Source organism: Pongo abelii, chromosome 9 (genome assembly GCF_028885655.2).
Source record: "Pongo abelii isolate AG06213 chromosome 9, NHGRI_mPonAbe1-v2.0_pri, whole genome shotgun sequence".
Classification (NCBI taxonomy): domain Eukaryota; kingdom Metazoa; phylum Chordata; class Mammalia; order Primates; family Hominidae; genus Pongo; species Pongo abelii.
The window spans coordinates 66,825,109-66,836,342 of record NC_071994.2 but is presented as its reverse complement, the minus strand read 5'-3'; the positions used below and the strand labels follow the sequence as shown (position 1 = coordinate 66,836,342).

Below are 11,234 nucleotides of genomic sequence, written 5' to 3'. Positions count from 1 at the left end.
GGCTTTGGCAACTAGGAGGTCATTCAGGACTTTGAGGGGCGGGTGAAGGCAGAGCGAGGAGCGTTGGAGAGGGAGCGCGTGCACGTGGGGGGTGTGTGTGTGTGTAGGTGATCCAAGTGACCAGAAGGACGCCTGGAAGAGTGGACGGTTGGCGAGGGAGTGTGTGTGTGTGTGTGTGTGTGTGTGTGTGTGTGTGTGTGTGTGTGTGTGTGTGTGTGTGTATCCAAGTGACCAGAAGGACGCCTGGAAGAAACCAATGCTTGCGGGTTGCTGCAACTACAGGGAGTAAGTCACCTGTGCGGGGCCGAGACCCCCAGAGTCTCGCCCTGGGAAAAGTTGTGTGGGGAGGGGAGGACGTCGGGCAAGCCCAGGCGGCACGGGGAGCGGTGTGGAAGCCCGGCGGGGCCAGCGCAGTTGAGGTCCAGGGAGCCCGGCTGGCATCTGCTCCGGGCTGCGGCGCGGGCCCCGCGGAGCCCAGGCGGCGGCGGGTGCTTCCGGCCAAGGGCCCTGGCGGCCGCCGCGCCCCTGCTGCTCTCAAGTTTCCCGTTGGCCGCGCGGCCCGGGCGCTTCAGGTAGCCTCTCGGCTCTCTCTGCTCCGCTCCGCGCCCAGGTAGGGCACCGACGGGGCTGCACGCGGCTGGCCGGCTTCCTCCCTGCGGAGGCGGCCCTGCCTCCTCCCGCGGGGCCCTCCCGGCCGGGGATCTGCGGCGCTGCGCCCTCTGAACGCCCGGCCCCCGCGCCTGCTGCGGGGCGCGGCCTGGCCGGGCCCTGGCCCCGGCTGGCCTCAGTGCCCGGCAGCCCCACTCCGCCCTGCCCAGAGCGTCCCCTTTGCTCCAGCCCTGCGGCCGTCCCCTTCGGCCGGCGGCATGGCCCTGTCGTCCGAACCCGGTGAGTGCGCGCGAGGCTGCGCTGCTGACCTTGGGCCAGCCCCGCGGACCCTGCGGCCCAGGCGGGAATCAGCAGCGCCCTGGGGTCTGAACCGCGGCTTCCGCCTTCCCTGTTTGTAGAGGCGGTGGCGCTGACTCCGGTCCGATCCCTTGCCCTGTCCCCTGTTCCTGTCCCTGTCCCTGCCCCTGCCTCTGCGGTGGCCTGAGCCCCAGCGGCCTCAGGTGAGCGGGCAGCATCCCGATTCCCTGGCGGCCTAGAATGGAATCGCAAGGTTTAGAGAAATTAAGGGACCTGGGACTTGCCACCCTTTAAGCGCCTGGGCAAGTTTTTAGGTGCTTGAGGACTGGCTGGATGTGGACAGCTGAGGTGGACTTCTACCTGGAGGCGAGGGATGGACTGGAATGATAGGGTGATGAGGTCGTTTGAGGCCTTCATCCTTACCTCTTTTGCTCTCTCCCAGCAAGGGAGATGTACAGCCTTGGGCTCTGGCAGTCTGCTTTCTGCCCTTGATCTTCTGGTAGCTGCTTTGCCAGCAGAGCTGCTAATGGCTGTTGTAGGCTGGCAGAGGTCCCTGGGGAGAGTTTTGAGAGGCCTTGGAGTAGGAGAGGCTTGCTAACTAGAGTATCATTTCCCCAAACTGTCTGTGGCTGAAAGCTTGATGGCGACACATCAGCAAAGGAGCTGGGTGAAAGCAGGAAGCACAAGGAGGGATTTTAACATGGTCTTGAGCCCCTGTTGGCTTTCCCTCAGGATGCAGTGACCAACATTTGGCCATCTTCATGGAAAAGCTGCCTGCAGCTGGAGCTTGCAGAGGAGAAATTCTTTCCCTGGCTGTGCAGCACTAAGGCCGAGTGTTAGTGGAGCCATTGAGCCAGGCAGACAGAGCCTCTGTCACTTTGCACCTCTAGGAGTGTTGACAGCAGGTCTGGGGTAGTTGGCCTGGCCTGGCTGCAGCTTCATGGGGCCTGGCTTGCTCTGAAGATGATGGTATGGGGCTGCCCTCTCTAGGAATAATGACACTTGCATAGGTGGTGGCTGGGAGACTCTTTGACCTCTCAGTCCCATCCTTAGCTCAGCCTCAGTCTTCTAAAGGTTCTCCTAGCTCTCAGCTAGGTCAAGAAGCTCTTTGAGAGATGAGGTTTTTTTTTGTTTGTTTGTTTTGTTTTTTTTTTTTTTGCCTCTACACTGACTGGATCACTCTTCAAATGGCCTCAAAATCTGTCTCAGGTCTTGAAAATGTCATGGGCAGATAACATGTAGCCTTCGGGTTAAGAGGGAGATACCCTTTCTCCCCTAAAGCTGCCCATTGGCCTCCATGATTCTTCCACCAAGTATAATAATCTCTTAGTTCTTCTGTATGCTGGTTGCATATCTAGGACAACAGACAATTGCTTTGGGCTTTTGATTTGTAAGGAACTGACTGGGGCATGGGAGGATGAGCTCATGGCTGGAGTCCTGGCTGTGTACAGTCACTGAGAAGTACCATTCATAGGGGAGAAGGATGTTCCTCCTCCTGATCTGGCTTCACATTTAAATATGTTTTCCTTCTTCCTGTACCCAGGTAATAGAAACTTGGGAGAGTGCCAGGCACATGGTGGTGCTCAATAAATAAGGTTGAATAAAAGGATTCAGTGTCTAGATAAAACTTCATGTTCATTTTCCTAGTTATTCTCTCTCTTGTATCTGATATCATAATGATGATGACAATGATGTTGGCAGATAATACTTATAAAACACATACTCTATGCCAGGTACCAGTCTAAACACTTAACTTATGCTCATTGTCATGGCAACCTATGAGACTGGCTTTTTATTATCCACACTTTATAGGGAATAAAACCGAGCCACAGAAAAGTTATTTAACTTGCCCAAGGTCATACAATTAAGTGGTGGAACAGGATTCAAATGCAGGGAGTCTAGCTGGAGTTATTTTGTTGTTGTTTATTTGTTTGAGATGGAGTCTCACTCTGTCACCCAGGCTGGAGTGCAGTGGTACAATCTCAGCTCACTGCAACCTCCACCTCCTGGGTTCAAGCGATTCTCCTGCCTCAGCTTCCCAAGTAGCTGGGATTACAGGCGCCCGCTACCACGCCAGGCTAATTTTTGTGTTTTTAGTAGAGATGGGGTTTCCCCATATTGGCCAGGCTGGTCTCAAAACTCCTGACCTCAAGTGGTCTGGCCGCCTCGGCCTCCCAAAGTGCTGGGATTACAGGCGTGAGCCACCACACTCAGCCTGAGTCTACGTTTTTAGCCATACACTCTACTCATTCCTGAGATTGCCATAGGTGGATTGATCTATTATAATTAGCTAATTCACTCGTTCATTGTTTTATGCATTCATTCATTCAACAAATACTTGCTGAATGTCGGCCATATTTCAGGTATGGGGATACAATTGTGAATGAGACAGGCGAGATTTGTCATGGAGCTGGTATTTAGCAAGTGAATCCCCTTTGTCCAACTCCTTGTGTGAGTCACACACACCTCACAAATGAGAAGGAAAATGAACCCGTCTGTGCAAGCTCATGCCTGGCTTTTGGGGAGGAGAGTGATATCTTTCTTTTTCTTTTTCTTTTTCTTTTTTTTTTTTTTTCTTGAGATGGAGTCTTGCTCTGTCGCCAGGCTGGAGTGCAGTGCAGTGGTGCAATGTCAGCTCACTGCAACCTCTGCCTCCTGGGTTCAAGTGATTCCCCTGCCTCAGCCTCTCAAGTAGGTGGGACTACAGGTGCGCACCACCATGCCCAGCTAATTTTTTGTGTTTTAGTAGAGATGGGGTTTCACCATGTTGGATAGGATGGTCTCAATCTCCTGACCTTGTGATCCACCTGCCTCGGGCTCCCAGAGTGCTGGGATTACAGGCATGAGCCACCATGCCTAGCCGATATCTTTCTTGATGAGACATAATTTGATTCCACCCTCTCCTGTCTTTTAGAGTTTGTAAGGGGTGCTTAAGTGATAAAAGGGGATGCAGTCTAGTCTCAGGCAGGAGAAGCGGGCCCTGTGTCTGGTTATCATAAATTGTCTTGATGTTTGTTCGAAAGGGAAGTAAGGCTTTGAGCTTGGGATCAGTGCTCTTCAGTCCACAGAGACATATTGGATGCAAGAAGCAGTAACAAGTTAGGCTCAAGGTGGAATTGCGAGGTCCTGAGAAGAGCTTGCTCTTCTGGGACAGAACTGTATTTTTCTTCTAAACTGCCCATGTTCTGGAGAGTCTTCCCTCCTTTTGGCTTCAGCAGGACCCTTGGCCATTGTTACAACCTGTGTCATCTTAGTGGAGCTGCTGCTGGTTTCTGTCTGAACCTGATGCAATGGGTCTTATACCTGTAAACTGGGCTCCAGGAAGGCAGCTTTCTCTAAGTTGGAAAATGAAGACTCAAGGTGAAGGGTGTTTCCCAAAGCCCATGCCACAAGATATTAATAGGTGTTTTTTTCCTATGACAGCAGTTCTAGGATGGTCAAATAAGTGTGTCAGGTTAAACAAAGTTAAGCAGCTTTCTTTACTGCAGGACTTCTCAGGTGTTGAATCTGCTAGTAGAAACTGTGCATGAATACCCATAAGGGAGTACGGGATGCAGTGTTTTCCAAGCCTTCTGACCTTTCATGTTCTGCAGACTGCACTTTGAAAAATGCGTGTTTAGACTGAGGCTAGCTGGGATCTGGTTAAAGGTGCAGAATAAAATTCCCTGAACGTGTTGGACTTAAATCCTTGGGCTGGAATCCTCCCACTGCAGTCCCCACTCTACCTCCCCCTTCCCCAAAACACTAGCAGAAAAAGTCATCTGCCCCTCCTCCTTCTGGGAGAATAGTACTAAGGGCTTGGATTTTTTTTCTCATACTGTAAGTTCATTTAATTGTTTAATGAATAAATATTACCCTCCCTCTAGGTTGCTTGTAGCCTGCTGGTTACACTGTTTATGAAACAGCTGTGAGGACAGGTGGGTCATAATCTCTGGGTAGCTAAAGCCCAGCAGCAGCCCAAGGATCATGTGTCAACCCTGTAATACTGCTCTGTGCACACAGGAATTATGATGTGAGCTCAGTAAGACACAACCTCACGATTGGACATGCGGAGGTGACTCAGGCCCAAGTCAGAGTTACAGCTAGCCTCCCGGTAAACAACTGACCCATCCTTCCTGGGCTCTTCTCCCCAGGATTTCAACAGCACCACAGAAATAGCCATTTTGCTCATAGTTATTTCCCAGACCCACACGATTTGCCTAAGTCACTGGGAGGCTGTGTGTCTGTTCTGAGCCTTCCCAATCTCCTAAAGGGCAGATGAAGATCAGAGCTTTGCACCCTGTGATGCCATTTTAATCAACCCTTCTTGGTTTTAGAGGACTGCTCCTGTGGGTCACTTGAGGCAGGCTCCACCTTCCCCAGGAGGAGTGGCAGAGTCCAGCCAGCACTCCAAGCTGGAGGCCCACGTGAGAGCCGTGAGCAGCTGTAAGCAGGGGAGGGTTTGGGGTGGGCTCCGGTGGGTCAGTTGTGGTGTACTCCTTTTCTGTGTGTGTGGATGGGGGTGGGGGTTCTGGTAAAGCTTCTCAGGCTTCGCAGTCACCTGTGATGTGGGCTTCTTTCTGGGAAGAAAGGAAGGAGTGGGATGGGGCTGTCAGCTTCTCATCCTAGCCTGCCCCTATCCTCTGTCTGCCTCTGTGCTGAGGCAGTTCCTGCTCCCTGAGTCTCTGTCCTTTCCTGGGAAAGGTGGAAGCAGTTCATGGTCTTTCCCTTTCAGAGGAGGAGGGGATGGAGGGGATTGTATTAGCAACTGGGATTGAAGCTCCCCCTGCCAGTTGTGGGGTGCTCTCGGGAGGGCTGCTTTAGGGGGCTTTCTGAGAAGAGGCAGGTCGGGCTGTACCTGAGACAAATCCCCTTGATAAAATGGACCCAGGCCTGAAGCACTTTCAGAACGGAAGCAGCAAAGGTGATGATATCGCTTGTTGCTACTCAGCTTTCAGGAGGAGGCTGGGCGTTAGAGGGAGGCTGTGGCTTATCTCCTGCAGCTGGGCAGGACGGCTGAGTTTACTGTTGTAATGAGGAAGCCGCTGCTTTAGTTTCCTCTTGTGAGGGCTGTGAAGAGGGCCAGGACACTGCGTTTAGGATACCACAGCCATTTTGTCTTGGATAACTGGGATTACCTGGGGACTTCAGGGCTCTTGAAAATTTTCCACTCGTATTTCATATTCACGAAAGAATTTCCAGCCCAGGCTTTTCCTGCTCTGGCTCACTGCTGCTCACAGATATGCAAAACAGAGACCTCCTACTCCAGCCGGCAGACAGGACCCAGCCAGCTGCACGCATGCACTGACTCAGCTGAGCCTCCTGGGCAGCAGGCAGCACCTGGCCCGGGTGTATCACTTGAGTGGCATCTTCAGGAGCAGTCATGGAGCCAGGCTCAGGTCTGTGTCGGGGCTTCTGCGAGGGGAGTCTGGCAAGAGTAGGAACCAGCTTCCTTCATATAAGGAGGGGATTTCAGTGGCACTGGGCTTCCTTTCTGGAGGGACTGTGGCACCATGAAAAGTTACTGTTTGTTGAAACTGGCAGTGTTTTAGAACTTTCTAACTTTGGGACACTTCTTTAAGTTCATCGGAGAGTGTTGCATGTAACAGTGAGATAAGCTGTATCACTGCCTGACTGATGCTGGTGAATTCACAGCTAAGCCTCCCAAGCCTGCTGGCTTCAGCTGACAAAGGGTTGGAAACCAGGCATGAACATGCAGCTGGAGCTGAAGCTCTGCTTGGCATCTGCAGAGTGAGCTTTCCTTGTCATGCCTGGCCTGGCAGGTGTCTGGAGGGTCTGAGAGGAGAGACACTCTGGAGGGACGGGTTGGCAGGTGGGAGCTGTCTGCCAAGGACATCCAGAAGGCAGCAGATGTGCGGGCAGCTGCTAAGGCCTGCAGCACCCCAAGTGGGTTACTTGGTCCATACTAAGATATGGAATTAATTATTTGTTGTTGTTGCTGTTGTTTCTTGCTTTTTTTTTTTTTTTTGAGACAAGGTCTTGCTCTGTCACCCAGGCTGGAGTACGGTGGTGCCATCATGGCTCACTACAGCCTGCACCTCCAGGACTCGAGCAATTCTCCCAACTCAGCCTTCCAAATAGCTGAGACTACAGGTGCATACCACCACACCTGGCTATTTTTTTTCTATTTTTTGTAGAGACAAGGTTCTGACATGTTGCACCAGGCTGATCTCGAACTCCTGGCCTCAAGCGATCCTCTTTAGCCTCCCAAATTGCTTGGATTATAGGCATGAGCCACTGCACGCAGTCTTGGAATGAATTATCTACCAACTATTTAAGACACTGGTAGTAGTTCTGCAGAAGATTTTTATGGGTTCTGTAAAACAAAAAGGGTTCTGTATGGTAATGTTACTCTATGATCTTTGATTTTTAATGAGCCTTATGAATATGAGTTGAGGGGCTGTGGAATGCAGCATCTCCCAATAACTGACCACAGGACATGTTTTACCAGCAACAGGTATCAATTTCTTATGGCATCCAGTTTGGGAAAGGTTGATTTAAGCTAAAGAGAAAGGAAGATATTTTATAGAAAGCTGTGTCCTGAAAAGTATTTTTAGTTGATTAGAGCAAGCTAAAAATGCTTTGTGCACTGGTGTGATGGCTCACACCTATAATCCTAGACCTTTGGGAGGCCAAGGCAGGCGGATCACTTGAGACCAGGAGTGCAAGACCAGCCTGGCCAACATGGTGAAACCCCATCTCTACTAAAAATACAAAAATTAGCCGGGCGTAGTGGTGTGTGCCTGTGGTCCCAGCTACTCGGGAGGCTGAGGTGGAGAATCACCTGAGCCTGTGAGGTCGAGGCTGCAGTAAGCTGTGATTGTGCCACTGCACTCCAGCCTGGGCAACAGAGACCCTGTCTCTAAATCAATCGATCAATAAATAAATGCATGCTTCATGAACAAACATGGCAGGATCTGGCATAAGAGCCCTCAGACATCAAGGACTTCCCTCCCACCCAAATACCCATTGCCAAGGGAGCCTGGTTGGGGGTGTCTGGGTCAGGCCTGTGTGTGTCTGAGGGAATGAAGGAGGTAGGATGGTGCTGCTGGTGGTGGATGGCTTCTGTCCAGGGTAGGAGCTAACGCAGAGATAGGTCTGAATGGTGAAACTCCCTTTGGCCTGGCCTCTCAATAGTATGGGTTAGGCTGATCTTGAACTCCTAGCCTGAAGTGATCCTTCCTCCTCGGCCTCCCAAATTGCCTGGACAGCATGGCAAAACCTCATCTCTAAAAAAAAAAAAAAAAATTAGCCAGGTATGGGGAGGCTCCCTTCCTCCCTTTGGCAATTAAGGAGGGAGCCCTAATTGCAAAAACCTGCCAGAAAAAGAAGTTTGATTTGTTTTCCTATTTTTCTCTCTTTTCATAGAGTCTTAAGTCTACTCATTTTCTTTCTCTTTGTATTTGTTAAAAATGGCATTATAATAGCATTCATCATCAAAATAAAATATCCTCTCACACACAGGCAGCCCTGCCACCTGGTCATTTTGAGTGCGTGAATCTCTTGCAGGTCTTGCCCATAAAGGGATGCATTTTCCTATCACTGTAAATAAACCATGGGTATGGTTCTATGTATTAATTTTTTCATTTACTGTATTTTTATTTTTTTATGTGATTGCACCATCCTCATAATTATAATTCTGATTACTTAACATCTTTTTCAAGTGACTATGCTCTAATTTAGGCATTTTAAAGCTGTTTATGTAAAGAATGCAGGTAAATATCCTTGTGCTTTTCATTCCTAGGATTCTTTTTTTAAAAGAAATTTGTAGAAGCAGAGTTGCTTAGTCAAATGGTGTGGTGCTTTATGGCATTTGCGGCCTTTTGCCTGGGCTGTTGGGTTGGATATCTTCTTCTGAGATGCGATGTGAGGTTTTGGGATGGTGCCCTTGACTGGTGGCCTTGGAATAAGAGGGGAGGTGAGGATCCAGTTTCATTTCAGCCTGATAGAGCCTCTTGGGTCTGGTTCTTTGTGCTGTTCCAGACTTTCTCTCCCCTGTCACCTCCTTTGATGGCCTCCAGCTTCCCCCCTCTCTGCTATCAAGACATGGAAATCTCCACAGTCAGCTCTGTTCCTCTTCCTCTTTGCAGAGGCCAGGCCTCGCTGTCTTGGTGTCTGCTCCCCAGACAGTTGTGTGTTGACAGGCTGTTCCCCACCGGCTCCCTCCCACTCCCCTCATCAGGGAGTGGCAGGTCCTTGGGTCTCAGAGTTAAGGGAGCCACAGACCTCACTCTGATTGCCTGTTACTAGCCTGCTTTCCTCCTTCCTGTCTGTGTCATGACTTAGTCCCACATGCCACTCAGACTCAGAGCAGCAAGCCCTCCTCAGGCACCGGAAATCTCTCTGGTACCTAGAATTATGCCACTTAGAGCTGAGAGGGCCTTAGAGACCACTTAGTTCAATCCCTTTATCTCACAGATGAGAACATTGTGAGGCTGGAGAATGACTGTCCCAAGATGGCCTAGTGTGTTCCCCTCCCCTGTAGCAGCACTTCTCCCTGCTGGACAGCAGCAGGGCTCTGTCTCATCTCCATTCTTGTCTGTCTGGTCCACAAAACTGCTTCTCTCTTTAAACCAACTTTAAAGAAACTGTGGTCATAGGTAGATGGGAAACTCCTCTTCCAGAGCTGCTCCAAGCGAGGGTGGCTTGTCGAAAAGGGTGCAGTATTAATCCATTCCACAAGTGTTATGCTGGGGACTGTGAGGAGCCCCTGCCCGGACACATACATGGACAAAGAGAAGCAGCACAGCATGGTGGGTGGGGGCACAGAGGCGGGAACCAGGTGCCTGGGTTCAGATCCCTGAGCTGAGGATCAGAGAGGAAAGGGATGAGAGAGAAAGGCTGAGAACAGCACAAATCTCTGCTGACTTATTAAAAGTGTGACCCTGGGCATGTTAGCTCTCTATGCCTTCATTTTCTCATCTGTCAAGTGGGAATAATAAGATTAACTGAGTTAATAAGTATGAAGTTCTTTGCAGAGTATATATATATATAAAAATATATATATTTTATTTTTAAAATTGAGATGAGGTCTCACCCTGTCTCCCAGGTTGGAATGCAGTAGTACGATCATAACTCACTGCAGCCTCAACCTCCCTGGCTCAAGAGATCCTCCTGCCTCAGCCTCCTTAGCAGCTGGGATTACAGGCATGCATCACCATACCTGGCTAATTCTTTAAATCTTTTTTAGAGATGAGATTTTGCCATGTTGTCCAGGCTGGTCTCAAACTTCTGGGCTCAAGCAGTCCTCTCACCTTGACCTCCCAAAGTGCTGGTATTACAGGAGTGAGCCACCACACCTGGCCCCAGAGTGTACTTTTTTTTTTTTCTTTTTGAGATAGAGTCCCACTCTGTTACCCAGGTTGGAGTGAAGTGGCTCAATCTTGGCTCATTGCAACCTTCACCTCCCAGGTTTAAGCGATTCTTTTGCCTCAGCCTCCCGAGCAGCTGGGATTACAGGTGCCTGCCACCACGCCCGGCTAATTTTTTTGTATTTTTAGTAGAGACAGGGTTTTGCCACGTTGGCCAGGATGGTCTCAAACTCCTGACTTCAGGTGATCTGCCCACCTCAGCCTCCCAAAATGCTAGGATTACAGGTGTGAGCCAATGCGCCTGGCCAGTGTGTACATATTAAGTGCCATATAAGTAGTTGCAAAAAAGGAAAGAAATAAGGAAATGAAGAAAGCAAGCAAGCAAGAATGAAACCCAACCAACCAAGCAGGTGGTTGAGGCCATGACTGTTAGTAAGGAATCAGTATGCGAGGAGGTGGATAGAGAAAGCTTCTTTGAGGGAGTGAGTTTTCAGCTGGGTAAAGAGTGTTCCTGTTCTAAAACCTTTATTTTATTTGCTGTGTCTCGTTAGGGGGTTCCAGAGGGTTTGGAACTGCAATAGCAGATTCTTTCTCTTCAGCAAAAGGCCTTGATTCATGTAATGAAGAATGCAGCTTTGGATTTCCCAGGGCTCTGCTGTAATCTTGTGGGACCTTAGCTGTTAAAGCCTTTGGGCTTCCCCTCTGTGAAGTGGGGGAGTGAGGTTTGATTATTGTTGCAGCTATAACAGTATCCTCACAGTCTGGAGGAGGGAAAGCTGAACTCTCTTGTCCCTTCTCAAACATGGGAACAAAGTCAGGAGGGCAGGGCTGCCAGGTGCTGCAGATTCCCTGAGTTTGGGAAAATGGAAGCCCACCTAGTTGAACAGTTCATTCTTTGAATTTTGAACACTTGCTTTCTCCTGACACGTAAGTGGCCCTACATGCTTCACATCCAGTTACTTATTGAGCTAATTTTGAAATTGGCATGCTGGGTTTGGTCTGGGGAATTCCTAAGTA

General features: G+C 50.0%; 1 protein-coding gene across 5 annotated transcripts in view; it reads left to right on the top strand.

The window, feature by feature from the left end:
• The first annotated feature begins 203 nt into the window (after window positions 1-203).
• The window catches only part of AMPD3 (adenosine monophosphate deaminase 3), a 57,601-nt gene continuing 46,570 nt past the window's right edge, over window positions 204-11,234 (top strand). The window contains exon 1 of one of the 5 annotated variants that reach the window (XM_054524668.2): window positions 204-285. Coding sequence is in view for 2 of the 5 variants with exons in the window: in XM_054524667.2 (XP_054380642.1) it covers window positions 867-888 (22 nt within the window). In the remaining 3 variants the exon portion in view is untranslated. Of the gene's footprint in view, window positions 286-505; window positions 889-5,294; window positions 5,332-5,936; window positions 6,285-11,234 lie in introns of those variants that run through there. The other 4 variants (XM_054524667.2, XR_008511230.2, XM_024255606.3 and 1 more) reach the window with 4 other exon arrangements.